This window comes from Podarcis gaigeae (genome assembly GCF_964106915.1).
Source record: "Podarcis gaigeae genome assembly, chromosome: 14".
NCBI classification, from domain to species: Eukaryota; Metazoa; Chordata; class Lepidosauria; order Squamata; family Lacertidae; genus Podarcis; species Podarcis gaigeae.
In genome coordinates this window covers 8,604,689-8,623,735 of record NC_139690.1, presented here as the reverse complement: position 1 = coordinate 8,623,735, position 19,047 = coordinate 8,604,689, and the positions used below count along the sequence as shown (strand labels likewise).

Here is a 19,047-nt window from a genome sequence, read left to right as displayed (position 1 = left end):
AAACATAATTGTGGCTTCCTGGTTTATTTTACCCATTCTTGCCAAAAAATGAATGAAATGTGAGTGAATGGGCAGTGTGCACTAGCAAGCTGCATGTTAACAGTAAGCCAGGATTCCTGGTATGCTGTGATGTGTATTTGATATGTGTCAGAGACTGGGGCTTGGACTCTGGCTGGATTAACAGATCAGGCCCTAGCAGGCCCCATTAGATAAACCTCAGCATATTTAGAGGGGAGATATCTGGGAATTCCCCATATGGAACGCAAATGCATTTATGGATGCAATCAGGTCAAGGATATAATGCATTACCTGCTGATTTGTGCCTTATACACAACGCCCAGATAAAGTTTTTCATCATCTATTCTTAACTGTTTCTCAGGCAGATCCCCCCACCCAGGAAGTGACAGTTGAACTCTTAGCTGATAAAGATCTTTAGATTACACACCCAAATTTGCTCTGGCAGCTAAGAATCTCCATTCTAGATAGCTTAATGATTCCTAATTTTATAACCTTATGCTGTAAACTTTTACAGCTCCTGTTGTGTAATTTCAGAGGAAAGTGTTATTCTTATCCTCTGCTGTACATTGTAAAGGCTTTTGGCTATTCACAATAAATTGCTTGATTTTAAAATAGATAAAGCTAACATAATTCAGGATGTCTTATGAGTCACATCTGAGAATTAATTCAGTATATTAAATAATGATGGTAGTGTTTATACATTATACATGTATAAACATTTCTAGTTATTTTCATATGCCTTTGCTACATCTTACAGTTGTTTGCCATGCTTTAAAAGAATAACATCAATAACATCTTATTGGTTATATAAATGCTTTCTCTATTCAGCTCCCATCATTAATGATTATTAATAATTAAAATAAGCTTTTAAAAATCTTGATTCAGTAATACAAAAGAGAATATTTATACAGTTGATTATCTTAAACTAGTATTCAGGGTCTTACAGATTTAATAAGCTTTCCTAAAAGTTTATCCAACAAGTGTTTCTTTTGCTCTTCTGTACTTTAGTTGATGTTGTCAAAGAGGCAACTAATTTAGAGATCATCTTACAAACTAGAGACATTTAGTTCTCACCGTCCATGAACTATGCATCTTCTTTGCATCTCTCTTGGCTTTTAAGTTCATAGGACCCAGTTCGTTTTTGACTTAGAAGGAACTACTGCTAAATAAATACAACAGTTTCTAATGGGAGAAATCTGCGAGAGCTGGTGACGTGGAAAACTCAATGTAAAATATGAACCTACCCCACAAGATAATGACAATCTATAATTGAAGCTTTTACCATAATCAAAGCTTTTAACTCTATCTTGAACCTACTATCAAAACAAAAAAAATTAAGAGCACTGTATTCTTTTTGTGTACGTGTGTATGTATTAGCTGCTCCTGATATTACCGGGCACAAACGAAGTGAGAACAAGAATGAAGGACAGGAAGCACTGATGTATTGCAAGTCTGTAGGCTTCCCATACCCTGAATGGACATGGTATAAGAAGAATAATGGCTTTTCTGAGGTGAGTATAAGATGTGATGCTACTAGGCAAGCCTGAGCTGCTGGCTGACATTTCAGTTAGGAGATAAAACACATTACGATGAGTTAGATAATACCAGTTGTATCATTTCCAGTGGACAGCAAATCTTGAAGGACTCAAATAGAGATCTTTCCCAGCATTACCACTGGTCTCCTTTTAGCTGGAGATGTTGGGGATCAAACCTGGGACTTGCTACGTGCAAAGCATCTGTGCTCCCTTGTTATAATGGTCCCTGAATCAAAGTCTGAATGTGTTGCTTTTAAATCTAGGTAATTTATTTCAGGTCTCAGTTCTACTAATTATTATGAGAATTAGCATCTCTGATATGTAGGGGTTTTTTTAATGCTACGTCTCAAATTAAGCATTGTCCTTCGCAAGTATGGTCTTCTTTATCTTATTCTGCCTGATCTAAACCCTGCTTGATCAACATGCTGTCCATGCCTGGAATTTTATTTTATTGTGATACAAATTCTATTTTTCACCACAAAGCTGCAAAAAGGTAGGGGAAAGCCAGTTAATGGGTATTCTGGTTTGGTTCTGTTGAATGCTGCTTGAGTGGGCATCTTTGAGAATGAGAGGGCTGATTAGGTGGCTAGGAAGAATTTGGGACACAGGGACACAGATCTTGTGCTGCCATTGTCCTCCTTGAAAGTTAAAAGCTGGTTTCAAGAGACTATTAGGTGAATGGCACAGACAGTGGGTGTTTGATTCTACAGGTAGGAGGATATTTTCCTTTTGTCCATCATTTGAGGATTTCTGAATTTTTAAACTGAGACAGTGGCAGAGACAATTTAATCTGTACAGATTTCTGATGGGGCATAGTGCTTTTCAGAGTGGCTTGTATCGGGCTAGGAGGATTGTGACTGGATATTGTGAATTTTATGGAGTGGAAGAAACAGTTGCTCATATTTCATGGGATTGTTTGAGGTATGTGGGTCCCTCCCTTCATATGATTTGTGGTTTGGACATTACAGATTTGTCTGTGGGGGCTCCCCTTTGAGACGAGACTCTGGGGTTTTGTGTTGGAGAGTTTATAGCAGTGCATGAACGATACAAGTCTCAGAGGTTGTGACTGAAATGTGATTGCACTGTTGCCAGCAGGTGGTGGTAATAGGGCCTAACCTTGGCATTGCTATACGTTTAAACACTCAGAAGAAAGCCAGTCAAATCCTTGAATTGTTACTGTAAGAAGTCTGTCATGCTTCACTCCTTCCCATATGACTGGTGTTAAGCTTGCATGGCAGAGAACACAAAGAATGGTTTAAAAAATGTGTGTGTGTAGTAAATGTGCCAGTTATCTACAACACTTGCTAACAATTATTATTTGGCCTTTATTCTTTTAATGCTTTTCATTAGCCCATCAAAAACGTTACTGGCCGCTTCTTCATTACCAATAAAGAGAACTACACTGAACTGGTCATAGTGAACCTGCAGATCGATGAGGATCCTGGCGTGTATGAATGCAATGCAACCAACTCAATCGGCTCGAAGGCTGAAGAAACCATCCTGCGTGTTCGCAGTCACTTGGCTCCTCTGTGGCCCTTCTTGGGGATTCTGGCGGAGATTATAATTCTTGTTGTTATCATTGTGGTTTATGAGAAGAGGAAGCGGCCAGATGAGGTCCCTGATGGTAAGAGTGTTTTCTCAACTAACTGTATTTCCAAGGGGAGCCAGCCCCCTCCTCTTTGCTTCAGGGAGACTTCCTTTCAAAATGTGGGAACCTCAGTAGTTCAGAAATCCACAGTGCTGCAGGCTACATAATAAACTTTGCCTCTCTTCTGCCTCATAATGGGTTAAGTATAGGGCCATAATTTCAACTTCACAAAATGTGGGTTGCAGAACAAGGAGTCTGCTTGGTTACGTGTGTCTCTGTAGTCGAGATAACTTGAAATTGTATTCAGCAGAGATCATTTTGGAAGCATTGCTTAGCTGAGCTGCTGGGCAGTACTAAGAAATGAGGGAGGGCTCATATTCCATGGAATGGTTTTTGTTGCCTCTTGAAATAATCCTAGGGGAATTAATGATTTTAAAGGTAACATTAGAACTTACTTAGTTGATTTTGCTCAAATGCAGCTTGCTTTCCTCAGTTCAACGTTGTGGTGTCTTGCAGAACAACATTTTGGATACTTCTAACAAAACAGATGTTTAATCAAATATGCTCACAAGGCTACCTTTTGCATGTGTAGTGTAAAGACTGGTTACCTAAAAGCACGTGCAACTCTTTGTAGTGAGAGAACTGTTGTTCATTCACACTTTATTTTTGTTTATTTTTAAAACACCCAGATTTGTAATTATGTTTTTATATATATAAACATCAGGCCAAGAACTTAGAATTGAATCCCCAAAATCAGCTTTTTCCATATTGAAAGCCACCTTAAAAAGGTATAACCTTAAAGGAAAGGCACCTTAGAAATATTTTGTAACAAAATTAAACAAAAATTAACCAGATATTATTATGAAAGCACACCAGCTGGAGGGTCTTGTGTAAGATAACTTTTCATTGTCTCATCAGGGGTGAGTGATATTGGGTATCATGTGGGCAGTATATTGCTTTTAAATAGCTACTGGAAATATATAGGGGTAAATGCTGCCTATAAAATGTAATAATTCTGGCCTGCTTAGGGTGTATAGGACACGGTAAAAAGCATTATTACTATCATAGACATAACTAGTGCTTCAGCCTAAGATCTCATAACGGATTCCGTCCTATAGTCCTGTTTTTGCACAGCTAACTTGTCAAAATATTCACCTATTTAAGATGAACATGTCTGGTGCTCAAAGGGAAGCTTCTTGGGTAAGTTTGTAGCAAAAAAGGTCAACATTTTTAAGTAAAACCCTGCAGTGTAAATTTTGCTTCTCCCAGCTGTAAAAATGTCTGTGTGGCCACACAGGAAGACTGACCCTGACATGCTCGCTCATGTGGACTGCATGTTCTGAGACTGGAGGAAACTAGCCCCAGATGTATACAAGAAACTTTAAGCAGGCCCAAAGATATTACCTTTCTTTTCCTTTTGCTCTGCTTCTTCAAAGCGCAACTAGCAGTGGTATTACTAGGCATGTGTGTCTATGGTTATGTAGAGCTAATACTGCAGGATGGCTATAGAACAGCTCTGAGAAGATTGCTTGTGTGTGTGTGTGGGCGCGTGCGCGCACGCGCATACTAACGTGGAAAAGTGTGTCTTTGTGCAAGTCCTTCCCACTTGGCCAAAGGCTTGGAGCAGGAGAAAGCTGTGTTATTTTGATTGCCGCTTCCTCTGCAGATGGCTTCTCTGTAGGGAAGTGTTTGATTAATGCTAAAGCTTTTTACCACCTCTTAACAAGACCCAAGCAGGTCTAGAGCCAGATTGGTTGGCTGCAGCTTGCAGTCTGGCATGAAAATAGTTGTGCATGGCCTTATTTGGAAGATGCTGGTTACTGTTTGATCAGATTATAAGCATTTGCCAACACTGTGGTGGGTTCATTTTAATGCACTCTTTGAAAGATGCATGTGCCAGGAATTAAGTGTGTGAAAACATGGGTTTCCCTGTGGTGTTCTCAGCTATTTGAGAACTCGGGGAAAGCGGGTAAGGGGGGCTGTTGCCTGATATGGTTGGCATCCTGTTGCTGTTGGCCAAATAGCTCACAGTTGGAATCCTTATTTTGACATAGCAATATTTCCTAGCTATGGAATTGATGCTTCCTTCTAAGCTTAATAGAAGTTCTGAAACATCAAGGCTGCATGCTTTGAAGAAATCCCAGTATCTGCATTACCCCTTTCATTAACGGGAGTAGGTTTCATGTTGTGTACCTGTCAGGAGTTGGCTGCCTTTTCCTTTTGGCTTCATAAATATTTTTGTTTGTTTGTTCAACTGTTGCTGTGAGGAAAGCCATCCAAATTTAGACTGATTCACGAGGGGAATAAAAGGGAAGCTAGCTTTCCTTAAGCCAAGTTAGCAATCCCAATAATTGATAATGTCAATAAAACAAAAGGAGAGCTTGAATCATTATCCTTGTGGATAGTCTGCTGATGTGGGCTCATGCCCGATAGGTAACCTGAGTTATCCATTGCATTCCTCACCGGTGGTTAAGTTAACTGAATGGATCCAGTGCATATGCCATTTCAATTGGTTTGTGGATTACAGCCTAACCAGGCCAGTTCTAATATAACCTCTGATTTCATCCGTTTGTAACAGGTGATATGAATAGTTTATAATATTGTCTCTTCCCACAGGTGATGTATATTTGTTTTTCACTTTTAGGGCTGATTTCTGCATAATATTCTAGGTCCATCCTCATGTCCAAATGTCCTTGTAATTTGTTGTACAGGAATGTCAGTATCAACCCCCTTGGATGATAATCAGAAAGTAAACAAAGAATATACTTTCTGATGAATGTAGCAAAGTGAAACATATATTGGCAAAGCTTTTTCCATGTTACAAATACTCTTGCATATGGGTATAGGTTCTTGCTTATGAACTTTGAAGGATCATAGTTCAGTAGTAGATCATTTATTTATTTTTTGCGTACAGAAGGTCCCAGGTACATTCTTGGGCACCTCTAGTTAGGGCTGGGTGAGAACCATGTCTGATAACCTAGAAAGTTGATGCCAGTCAGTGTAGAGAATACTGAGGTAGATGGACCAATTGACTCAGTATAAGGTTGCTTCCACAAAGAACATTACCATTACTGCCAGAGTTACATACCTATGGATACTTCATTTTACCTGCAATATCTTGTTTGCACATTAGCATAATCACATGAAGGGAGGTTTCTTGAAATACAAGTAAACAAATACCAGCATGCACCATGTTTGCACTAGCTACATATTATTGATTTCTGAAAAACACTTAAGGGTGTATGTTGTTTGTATCCTTTCACACTCCAAACATAGATTGGTGACCATTCTCTTTGCTTCTCCCTTAAGCAAAAGAATAATGTTTCATTGTTACTTGACTGAATTGCGCTATGTTCATGCTGACTTTGACTTTCAGTTACTGCTTCAGAAGAAGGCCTTTGCTTGGTGATTCACTCCTGCTAGAGATTTCACAAGCATTTTTCTTTTTTCCCCCTGCCAAAATAATAACGTTTCAACCATAAAATTTCATTTTTCAGAGCTAACTGGCCTGTGCAAAGATGGCCAAAATCATCTATTTGCAACGGGAGAAGAGAACCCTTGGGTTGATGTCATGTAGTTAACCTGTTAGCCTGACCAGTCTATCATCAGCTCTCCATACACATCTTACATACTACTGTAAAGAGTGACATAATCCAGAGCAACAAAGTTAGAACAGCCAGTTTTCTAATGAAAGATTACTCAAAAAGGTTTCTTCCTCTGCCTTTTTCTTATATTGGTGCCTTATGACTTCTAATAAGAAGTTACATACCTTGTGTCAGAAATGTTCTTCAACTCATTATAACACTTTTAAATGGTTTTGTGAATCAGGCCAGGATCAGTATATTCCTTTTACCCATCCAGTGACAGTTCACCTGAGGTATGCTAGCTTCAGATTCAATTGAGAGATGCTACCGCCTGAGTGATGCTGCTGCAATTGGTGTCCTAATTTACAAGTGGCTGAGTATTCTTTACCTTGGCACTTGAATGCCTAATTGGTGCATGAACCTTTCGTATGCATAAAATAGGGAAGGGGGAAGACTATGTATGCCACCTGGAGCTCGTTGAAGAAGGTGGGATATATATGCCACAAACAAAACAAATGTTAACTGTGTTTAAGGGTAAGCAGTTCCCTGTAACAAAATTGCATCGAGTTGATGCACTTAAGTCAGTGGTTTCTGTTTACCACACCCTTATTTTTTTACGTTTCCTCCCCATAGACACTGGTGTATATTATGCTCTGTGAAAATTGGTATCCTGGCAGATTAATATGAAGTACTTGGCCTTCTGCTATGCTTGTTGAACTCCCCCCACCCCCAGTAGTGAATGAGCATTGTACTTCCTGCAAGTACAATGTTCCACAGTGACAAATTCATTCTCGGCTTCTTCTCTTGTTCTATGCTCTACTGATGATGCATCATTCAATTTACTGCTTTGGGGGCAGGATTTGAGAAAGAAATCTGCCACTCCAACCTTGATAAGCACAGCTAAGCACCCCCACATCTGTGCTGTTTGCCTGCAGCTCCAACATGAAGAACCTGCAGCCTGTTCTCTGTGATATGCTGGTCACAGAGGCAGCAAGATGCTTGTCATTTGGAAATTCAGTGTTACTAAGTGACTGAAACATACAACTGCCTCTCATAATATGATCCTCCTCAGCTTTCTACATGACTTCAGATCATTATTACATGACTGGCGCCTTTTTTATTGGCTGCTTTTCTTTCCGTTCAGGATGGGGGGTGGGCAAAGGGGTTTTAAGCAGTGCTAAAATGTGTAATTACATTGCCCAGGATTTGATCATGCTCCATGCACTCACACATGAGCATGGAAGTCACATTTAACCATAGCTTCTTGATAAATTCAAACTAAGAAACTATGACTTGCAGACAAGCCAGGATATAAAGCCATGCTTTAAAGTGGGCTCATGAATCCCGACTTGCTTCAAAACCATTAAGCATAGTTCCCAGTTTGGACATACTGAGAAGCTCTGTTTTTAACTGCTGCTTCCAGTTTATTTCCCCACACCTGCCAAGGGGTGCATGGAACTTGTGCCTATCCTGTCTCATTAAGATAGGATTTTATTGTCCAAACATGGCCATTGTCTGAATGTAGCCTTTGTTGCTTACATGGTGGCATTTCCCTCTTATGGTGATTCCTCTCTCCCCAAGAACACAGTAATAATTGCTCAATCATAGTGAGTTGTGCAACATGCCAATATGATTATTTTAATGGAAGGAATGCTGTTTATAGGCATACACTCTCACTTTTTAAAGTATGTGTTTTGGGGGGTAAGTAAAAAAAATAAAGACTCCTTATTTTTATCCAGACAAACATGGTTTCTACTTTGGAATCCTTTTTCTTCATATATTTTAGTTAATTAAGCTGTGATAACTGCTTTTATTATTATTTTTCCTAATTTGTGAACTTACACCTAATTACACCTAATTGGTCTAATAAAAATTCATGTGTGTACTTCTGCGCTGGATGTGCAACAGTCTCATTCCACTGTCCTACTTACATTCTGATATTCATTTTTTTCCTTAATCATAGTTTATAAATAGTAACATTAAGAAAACTTTTAATTGTCTTCTCTCCCCCCCCCCTTTTCTTCCTATCCTTCACTTCTGTGCACGTCTAATCTCCCTAGCAAAAGGTAGCTGTACTTCATGAATGAAAGTATAGGAACTAATTTTGCTTGCAGCCTAGGAGTTCTAGTATGCTAGCAGCCCCAAAAGCATAGCTTTGTTAATTGCCTTCCCTAACTTGTTAGTTCTGGTAGGTGCTATTTCACATCTATTTAGACTGACTGTGGCCAGACGTTGCCACTTCTAGAGATTTGTCCCTCCATTCTCTTTCAGATGGGTTGCGCTGGTTGGTATTTGGATATCTTCTTCAACAGAATGTCATTTATGCATCTCAGGCATTTTAATACACTGATTAAAAAAAAATGACTCAAAAGCTGTTGTAAAATGTTTCTCAAAAGCCCTTTAATGGTATCTCTCAACAGTTCCTTTTTATGTTAAAACTTTCAGCTGTGTTAAGTCTTAGAGTACTTACTGTAGGAAGCTCTCAAGCTTACTCATTTTATTTCCAGTGTTGTTGCTGAGGGATGTGATTCTTGGAATCAAACAGGAAAATGAGTTGAAAGCATTTCTGCTCTTCAGTGTAGAAGGTAGAGCTTGGTGTTAATCTTGAGCAGGCTTGGCTGCTCTTGAAATGCCCCCCCCCCCCCAATATATGTTAGAATGCTGTGGAACTGGGGGGGGGGGGGGAGAGATAATCTCAATTAAAGTCTATGGACTATCGTTCTGTAGCTTCTCTTTTTGAAAAAAATCTGATCTGGAATTTGTACACTTGAGCAGCCAATGCATGCATAGCATCATTGCATTTTAAAATTTGGACATTTGTTTTTATGTGAAACATACTTTGGGGGGGGGGGAGTGCAACCCACAAATGGGTAATGTGATTGAATCCTATGCATGTTTCAGTCACTGTTCATGCTAGAACTTTGCAACTGGGGAAATAGTCCAAAAGTCAAAATATATTTTGGATGCCAGACATTTTCTTTGACCCCTGAAATGTTATTTTTTTTAAAAAATTAACCAATAATGTGGCTAATCGAAGAAACATTTCAAATTCATATCTTAATGGTTTCCAGGGTACTTCTTTACAGCTGCCACCCACCCTCTCTCTCCCCCTACCCCAAGCACCTGCCTGTTTCTTGCTCAGAATTTGGTTCAGCATAGCATCTACAAAATTAGGGCTTTCATTTTAGCTTAACGTACTCTGTCTTTTCATCAATATTTCCCCCTCTATATAACATCTCAGTTGGCAACTACTTTTACTGATTACCCATGCAGGGAGTGAGGTTAAAGTCTCCCGTCCCCATTCCTGGTGGATCTGCTGTTTCACAGTAAATCCAGACTGCACTATGTGAAAATGGGGGCACAGACAGGAGCACAACTGCAGAAGGAATGAACTTCTGCTGGTGTTTGTTCTCAACACTGCCCCCCTTCCTATTAAGGGGGGTGGTGGTTAATGCATATACAGGCCTGTGTATGCCATTAAGAAGTGGGTGATTCCTTTTGTTCATTTTCTCCTGCTTCTGTCACTTTTATCCTCTTTTACCCACCCACCCGCCAGCTATTTGAAGACTTGAGGGAGCAGTTTTAGCCCTTGGATTGCTGTTTGTTACAAGTAGAAGCTTGCAGGCCAGGGCTGTCTTGTTTTAAATGATAGCATGAAAGCCACTTTGGGAGTCTTCTAAGCTTAAGAGGAGGGTACAAAAGCTGTGTATATATATATATATGTATGTGTGTGTGTATATATATATATATATATATATATATGCGCACATATCTAGCTCCTCCGGTGGGGAGAGTCAATGAGTAGTGCTGTTCCATCACACAACCACAAGACAATGCATTGTGTGCTCTGGCTTCTTGGCGTGGATTCTCACTTTTACATTTTGTATTGTTTCTCTGGTACAGATGCTGGTGAACAAAATAGAGGCACTTCGTTTTATCCATTACTTTGATCTTTATACTTTTTTCTTGCTCTTCAACTATAATTTTCCCAAAGCAACTACAAACATGTCTTTTAAAAATCTGAATTTACAGGTTTGCAAGGGGTGTGTAGGTGTATCTGTAAGATTCCATAAATAAAGTTGGTGTATGTTTCTTTTTAGAAATATTCTTAAGTGGCAGCTGGGAAGTTATTGGGGCCTTACGTCAGAGGATTTTAAGGGACTTTAAAGGGGGGGCATACCTTTGTTCTTCAAACTAGTTCAGAGTTGCTGTATTTATGTTTAGATACACAAAAGTGTAAAATTAGAAGTCAGAATTTCAGACAGGTAGGAACGCTGTTCAATGCCTTCACCATCACTAAGCTACACAATGCATGCTTTTAATTTTTGAAATATGACCCTTAAGAACTGCTGAGCATATAATATCTCTCAAATGCACATGCATCCTGTGCCTGCAGTTGGTTTTTATAGTTTACAAATCTAATGAAGATGTTGGCAGAGTACCTTCCGTGATGGAAGCATATTTATCAGCGGCCAAAAAATGGGCAAGGTACATTACTCTGGACCTGCACCCATCAGATTGGACTACAGAGGCTCATCTTGTCTTGTGTGTCCACCAGCTCAACTACTAGCAAATTAGATTATTACTAGATCATGCTGTTTGAGTTGTATTGTTATTTGTCAGTTACTATGACTTCTTTTTTTCCCCCCTTCAATTGCATCATTCCTTTAAAAATGGTGGTAAGTGAGAGATCTGCATGCTTTGGAGTTTGTTTAATCTCTGCTTCAGTCTATACAATGCACAGTTCATAATGTTAACACTTTTCTTAGTTTTACTCATTCACGTTCACAACTAATTTGGGTTTAAGTTTGCTGTTGAATTTCATTTTCTAATTTGTACCATTTTTCTGTAGTTCTGTTCCTCCCTTTTATTGGTCGACTTCTCTAGGATTCGGTCCTTTTGTCTGTCACGTATTGTACCGTGCTGGGGCCGATTTTGTAATGCTCAAGCGACTGACCCACAAGCTAGTGGTGTATTAAGGATTTCACTTGACAACCATGCTTTACTGGACACAGAGGGAGGTGGTGGAAGTCCTGCCAGTCCAATAAGATTGTCGCATGTGAACAGTGCAGGCCACGCTCCAGCACCTAATGCATAAGTGCCAGAGCACTCACCTGACTTTATTTTGTAAAGTGCAAAACCTTTTGGTTAAACTTATTCAATAAAACCTCTGCTTTCAAGCTGTCTTTTACCACCCAGAATGCTTGAGGATCAATGTTTCAGGTGGTACAAATTAGAGCTTGCAGAATGATTAAGAGAAGGACAGGAGCCTGCATTTTTTTTTTCCAGAACTGCATAGGGGAAAGAACTTCAAGCGTCTTTTTTGTAGTCTGTCGTGACCAAAGCAAGGATTTGAGTAGAATGACTGCTTTAATGTGGTACTACTAACCCTGCTCATTTCTTTTTTAAAAAACAAAAACCTAAGAACTCTCACCAAGGTGTCACAGATTCTAGTAAATGGCTCTTAAATCTACCGTTTATAATGTAGAGTCTATAGCCTAGGGTGCCTCTGAAATCTTTTGGGAATTGAAAGGTGTTCATTTTGAGGGGAGACTTAGTTTTGCTGTAATGTGCTTTATGTTTCAATACCTGATGTGTCTCTGTATATCCCCACTGTATATACAGCACATTGATGTCTGGTTGTCCTTACTAGTCCTAGTTCTTTCTGTACCTTGTTCTGATAGTTTACTGTTAGTAACAGACTTTTGTGGACACTAGTGTGTTGCTAGTGTGTTATTTTGGCTGTCAAGCTGTTGGTTTGTGGTTAGCTCTCTTTATTTTGAATGTTTTATTTATTTATTTTTGTTCTGATAACTGTGCTGGCGGTGGCTTTGCCTATCCGTTGCCTCGAAGGTACAGGTGGAGTAATGTTCAGCTTTGATCAACATTACTCCTAGTGTGTGCTCATGCGGTTGCCAACACTGTTAAGACTGTAGTTTCCATAACTGCTTTGTGTGCCCTAAGACCCCTTGTGGAATCCTGCTGAGTTTAAAAAATAATAATAAAGATTTTAGAGAAAGTTTTTTTTTAGCTTGGAAAAATGATGAAATGCAGAAAACATGGTCATCCGTAGAAGTTCTACAGAAGTTTTTTCACAAGTTTATGGATTGGGATTTTCCTTGTTCAAAAAATGCCTTTTTGTTGTTTAATGTACTGCATCATTTTAAAGCATCAATGAAATGTTCAGTTGATCATAAAGAAGCCTATGTGAAAAGCCACATGTTGACTTTTTTTTCTATTTTCTAAAAAATATACCTTAAAAATGGGACAACTTTCTGGCTCTCCCATCTCGCAAGCTGAAGTCTCTGAACTGTAATACTAGTGTAACCTTTATGCTGTTTCGCCAGAAACTTTTTTTTTCATATACATGGAATCACAGAAGTTTGCTGCTATCAGAAGGACTGCCTTTTTAGTATCAGTCAAAATTGCCTCTTCCACTTTCTGGAACTTAATTTTATTAAGAGATCAGGCAAAAGTGTGTGAAAGATGGTCTAGGGTGGTATATGATTTCCTGTGTTTTGTCCATCAACAGTTAAGAGGCGGGGGGAAACCTTTATTTTTAGAAACAAAACAGCAGGATTTTACAACTGAAATGTTGGTTTGTCTTCTCATCTATCTTGTTAAGATTGAACCACTGGAACTTGGGGACAAGATGAATATGACCACATTGCAACAATCTGTCCACTACAGTTGCAGTTTTTCATGATGAGCATTAAAAGTGTTAACTGAAATCATTTTGAACAACATACTTGTCATCTAAACTCAAAGCCAGAAAAAATAACTTCATGAATCTTTGCAATACAAATGGAATGGCCTTTAAAGAAATGCTGTATGTAGATAATAATGTTTGCAGCCCAGTAAAAGTTTACTATGGATTCTTAACTAGACTCTTCTTTCCTTCTCTCTTTCCTTCACTGGATCACAATGAATTCCTGCTGCAGATGATGAACCAGCTGGGCCAATGTAAGTATTTCATAACTGACTACATATTTTTCATATGGGAGGCACTTGTGGAACTACCTTTTAAGGTGTTACAAAAGCTTCAGTTACACAGAGATACATCTTCCAGAACCTTCTAGAATTGGGCAACCCAGTCAGATGAGTGGGGTACAAATAATTAAACATTGATTATTAAAATTATTTTTGATTAACATGCCTTGTTTTGACCAAATCATGCCAGCCTCGAAAGAGCTTCACTGGCTCCACGGGTTCACTTTCAAGCTCAGTTAAAAATTGGCAGCGCTGAATTTTTGAGCCATAAGCACCTGGGCCCCAGGTACCTGATGAAACCTCTGCTCTTGTATCAAACTGCCTGCATTCCAAGATCTCTGCTAAATTGTCCCAGTCAGAGCTGAAACAGGTGTCAACAAAGAAGTCTTTTTCAACTGTGGAAATGCCATCCCCAAGGAGGCCCAGTTTTATTGCTCAGGTGCTAGGGAAATTTTTTTTTTGTTTACCTAAGCACTTTAAAACTCCTGTTAGTGATGTGTTTTGGTATTGTTTTAATAGCTTTATATGTTGTTTTTGTTCAGTTGGTTTATTTCACAGTATGTATTCTTATGTAATTATAAATTACTTTCATTTAGGGTAATGCAGAATGGGGTATAAATATTTTAAATAAATATAAATTTAATCAAGAGCATTCACATGGGTCTTGGAGAGCTTTGGGCAAGTGCTTTAGACCTTGCTACTGCCTTGTGTGAGCTAAGCTTGCATTTTACACTCCATGGCTTCACATTGCAAAGGAGGACTGGTAATGATGAACAAGCTCTCTTCCAAGGAAGTTTCTCTGGCACAATTGTACTTCCCATTCAGAAACCCCTGAATCATCCAAGGAACCCAGGGAGCTCAAAACCCAGTTTGAAAAATTAATGCGTTAGGCCTTAGAATAAATCATAGGAATGCCAGTGGCCTAAATTGATGCTGAATTCAGAGAGTAAAGAAGAACTGATCTTTGGAGAGTTGGCTCTGCTGCTTATTTAATACACCTTTACTAAACCTTTCAGGACACACTGCCCTCACAAGGCTCCTTACATAATGTTTTCAAAACATCAAAACACAACCCTATAAAATACAATATCAGAGTTAAAAATAGAAATAGTTCAGAATTTCCCAGCACAATAACTTAATTACAGAACAATATAAAAATAGAACATGCAGTTCAAAGTTAAGAGCGTGCAACAGTTAAAACTTTTCCAGTATACAAATGCTAGGATTGGATTTCTGAGTTTGGGTTTATTTCAGTGTGGCTTTTGCTGTTTTACGTGTTGTCGGTCTTGTCTTGTTCAACTAACACTAATACTTTGTTTTTATCTTTCACTGGCTGTTTTATAGAGAAGTGAGAAAGAAAGTTTATAAAAAAAGAATACAGCAATTTCACCATTATAGAATACATCAAATTCCTTTTGATAGCTACAGTACTAGGCATAATCTCCAGATTCATAGGTAGTTTGCACAGGGTGGGCTGTTGTCTTCAAAGTTTGGGTTTCCTGAAGGAATCTGAATGGCCACTGGAAAAGCAATATGCTCAACTAAGTCTGATCCAGCAGGGCAGTTCTTAATGTTCTTTAATTTGCAAAGAGCAAAGCCTGCTTAGAAAATAACTTCTGTATTCCAGTGCAACATGTTCCTTACAAATCCCATAAAAATTTAACAGACTTGTTTATTAAGTTACTGTGGAAAGATTAGCATAATAGATGGATTATGCGGTGAACACAATAGAATTGCTGGTGTTGAGCAATCCTGTGTTAAAAATATAAATGTGACAAGCCCCTTTCCAGGGGCTTAACAGTTGACATAGCCAGGAGGAATCCAAAGGTGACGCCATTGATAAATAGTGTTGACATATAAGGTTGGGCCAATTATTAAAGGCTGAGAAGCAAGGAAATGCAAATTGAACCAGTTATTGCCCATAATCGCCCAGAAACTGATGTGCGGTGTGAAAAGTCTAAATTGTTCATTCAGCTGTCTGACTGCTATAAAGGGACTGTTACGGAATCTGACCACTTTTCTATCCATAAGACTCTTGCAACTTTTGTACAAATGCTGCTTTTCTTTTGTGCTGTTTTCATTCCATTCAGTATCTTAAAAAGGTTTATTCATGCTGACTTTATTTTTCACAAGTTTAATTCCATGCCTTTTTTCCTTCTCTAGGAAAACCAACTCCACAAACAACCATAAAGACAAAAATCTACGCCAGAGAAACACAAATTAAAATGCTAATGTAAGCCTGTCTCTAAAATCTGAGTTCTGTCAACCATATATATTTATATATATTGTATTGTGACTTTTTTAAACGCTAGGTAAAGAAATGAAGGACAAATTTAACTAGACAAGAGAGGGAATCCGATCTATTGCAGAATTAGGTCTCAACATACTTGTTGAAATCAGCGTGCAAAGGCACCAGTAGCTGCACAAGACAAACTCTAAAGTGGTTTAGAAGTTGGGAAGAACTAGAAAAGTTGCGTTGGAAACAATTTTCTGAGAGGGGGTTGTACTTCCCCTGCGAGTGCATAGATCAGGGAGTACTTTTTGACCTAGCTTTGCTCTTTGATGCCAGGTGGTGGCTATGGTCAGGAGTGGTTTTTGCAAAGCTTCAACAGGTGAGCCAGCTGTTCCTAGATAAAACAAATATGGACACTTATACATGCCCTGGTCACGCCCAGATTGGTTCACAGTAATGTGCTTTATGTGAGCCTGCCTCTGAAAAGCATTTGGAAATGTGAGCTGCTGCAAAATGTGGCTGCCACGCTTGTCTCCAGAATGCAGTTTTGTTTCATCTGCTCTGGCTTGTAGTTCATGACCAGGCTTAATTCAAATGTTGACTCTTGCCTGCAAAGCCCTAAATGGTTTGGGACCACAGTATCTGAAGGACCACTTCCTTCCACATGAGCCTATAGAACTCTTGACAGGGCAGTCGGCTCCCTTTACGCTTCAGGCATGCTCTTGAGACCTTTTTATTCTGTTGAGCTTTCAGTGTGGTTGAATGTTTTACAGTGGTGAACAAATAGAATTAGACTTTTGTCATGCATGTGATACTGTGTTTTTGTAATACTATTTAGCAATTAACATGTTAGCAAACTGTAAACAGTTTGGAATTTTTATCTGGTGCTTTCTGAACATATTTTTTACTACATAACTTTCCTTTCTGGTAGTTCAGGTGATTAGATACCATATGGTAAAGAACCATTAGAAACAGATATAAATTCAGTTTGCTTGGCTTCAGATGTTTTCTACTGTGCTTTTTTGGATGACATATTTGTGATGTAGTTAACCACTGAACTGTTCTCATTTTTCAGAGCTTTAAGAATGAGAGACTGAAGGGAATATCACCGGCTAAATTGGATAATTGAAATGGTTGGTTTTCACACTCCAGTCCCATCTCTGATGTTTTTTTCTTTTCAAGTGAGCAACAATGACTGTCTAAAGCATGCCTTATTTAGCCTCTCCAGTAAGGATGACCTAGCCAACACATTTAATAATGCTTCAGTATAGAGGGTGTAAACAATTTTTGGCTTGATGTGCTGTGACTGTTGCTTTCTTTTCTTTGAGACTATTAAGTATTACAAGTAAAAAAGTCCAATCATGCATGCAGCATTTTTTACTTAATGTAGCTGTTAAGACTAGCAAAGCTCAAAGATGCACTGCTGCCATCTAGTGATAACTTTTGTAAAAGTACAGCAAAACCTAAAATATATACAGTATATATTTATATTTTTGGGAGGGGAAACCAAATTACAGTAAATGTTTGATTTTTAAGATGCTGAATTCATTCCTTATATTCTGTGTCTGAGAGATAAGTGAATTATGTCCAGTACTTAAGAGAAGTTACATAAATTATTCTAAGGGCTTAATCTATAATTACAGGCTTGGTTATATTATCAAAGACTGCAAGAACTGGAATAGTTTGATTGGTGGTGATGAGCTGCAGTAAAAATCTTTAGTTTATAAATATTATGATTACTTTTTAAGTGATTTTTTTTGTTAAATCATGTAAATTTCTCATCCTTTTGCACTGATGTGTTCACATTCTTCTTGTACATTCAATTCAGGCAGAATTTTATAATTTACTTTGCTTAAATGCTAATGTTAGAGCATGGTGATACTCTATGCAACTGGTTTGTTTCCGTTTGACATTAAGTTATCATGTTGATTTAAAGATTGATTGTAGAGTCACAGACATAACAGGGTTCTTAGATTGTGGCATACCTGTAGATGCATGAACTTGTGATGTGTGTACTTGTTGAAGTGCAATGACGTGTATAAAAAAGTGGATTCACCTGTTTTTAAAAATAAAACACTGATAAAAGCCTGACTTTGAGGCTGTTTTTCTGTTATCCATCATAACACACACATATATGAGTGTTTGCAATATTTCCGGTAGTAATTGTAAGCATGAAAACACGAAGCAGCTTTTTTTTACCAGAACTCTATCCAGACATTCAGTTGACTTGCCTGAATTGCTCTCTTCTCTTTCCCCATATCTTCACGTTCAGCCTTGAGGTAGGTTGGCGGAGAGATTGTGACCAATGAACCAATGAACTTTGCAACTGAGTGGAGATTCGAACTTGGTCCTACTATAAGCACTACTACAGTACCACTCTACTTACCACGTTGGCTTGCTTATCATGTTCCACATGACTATCATTGCCCAGAAGTTGCCTGTGATCTTGTTGCAGTTCTTGTCTTTCTGCACCCATATTTTGTTGTTGTCTCAAGCTGTTAGGGAAAGACCACAATTAAGAAATTGCTGTCGACAAAATCTAATGCATCAGCACTGTTTGTCATTATTATTATTATTATTAATAATAATAATTTATACATACATACCCCACCCATCTGACCGGGTTGCCCCAGCCACTCTGGGTGGCTTCCAGCATATAAAAATAATAATAAAATGTTAAACGTTAAAAACCTCTCCATACAGGACTGTCTTTAGATGTCTTATAAAGCTTGTATAGTTACTTATTTCCTTGACATCCAATGGGAGTTCATCCCACAGCGCTAGCACCACTACTGAGAAGGCCCTTTGCCTGGTTCCCTGTTATTTCACTTTGCACAGTGAGTGAACTGCCAGAAGGCCCTCAGTCAGTGTCTGGGCTGAACAATGGGGGTGGAGACCCTCCTTCAGGTATATAGGGCTGAAGCTGTTTAGAACTTTAAACACTTGGAATTGTGGTTTTGTGCCAGCAGCATTGGAGCCACAACAGGGCCAATGAAAAATGTAAGGCGTATTTGCATCCTTGGATGAACCCTGACCTATGGAGAAATACATTTTAAAAAGGGAAACCCAAAAGGGGTCAGAAAGAAAAAACATAGTCGA

General features: G+C 38.6%; 1 protein-coding gene across 2 annotated transcripts in view; it reads left to right on the top strand.

The window, feature by feature from the left end:
- NPTN (neuroplastin) overlaps nucleotides 1-18,039 on the top strand; it is a 46,482-nt gene extending 28,443 nt beyond the window's left edge. For both annotated transcript variants that reach the window (XM_083712833.1, XM_083712834.1), the window contains 5 exons: nucleotides 1,396-1,529; nucleotides 2,904-3,177; nucleotides 13,667-13,688; nucleotides 15,879-15,948; nucleotides 17,024-18,039. In XM_083712833.1, the coding sequence (XP_083568959.1) occupies nucleotides 1,396-1,529; nucleotides 2,904-3,177; nucleotides 13,667-13,688; nucleotides 15,879-15,939 (491 nt within the window). In that variant the 3' untranslated portion in view covers nucleotides 15,940-15,948; nucleotides 17,024-18,039. The remainder of the gene's footprint in view (nucleotides 1-1,395; nucleotides 1,530-2,903; nucleotides 3,178-13,666; nucleotides 13,689-15,878; nucleotides 15,949-17,023) is intronic.
- Nucleotides 18,040-19,047: the final 1,008 nt, after the last annotated feature.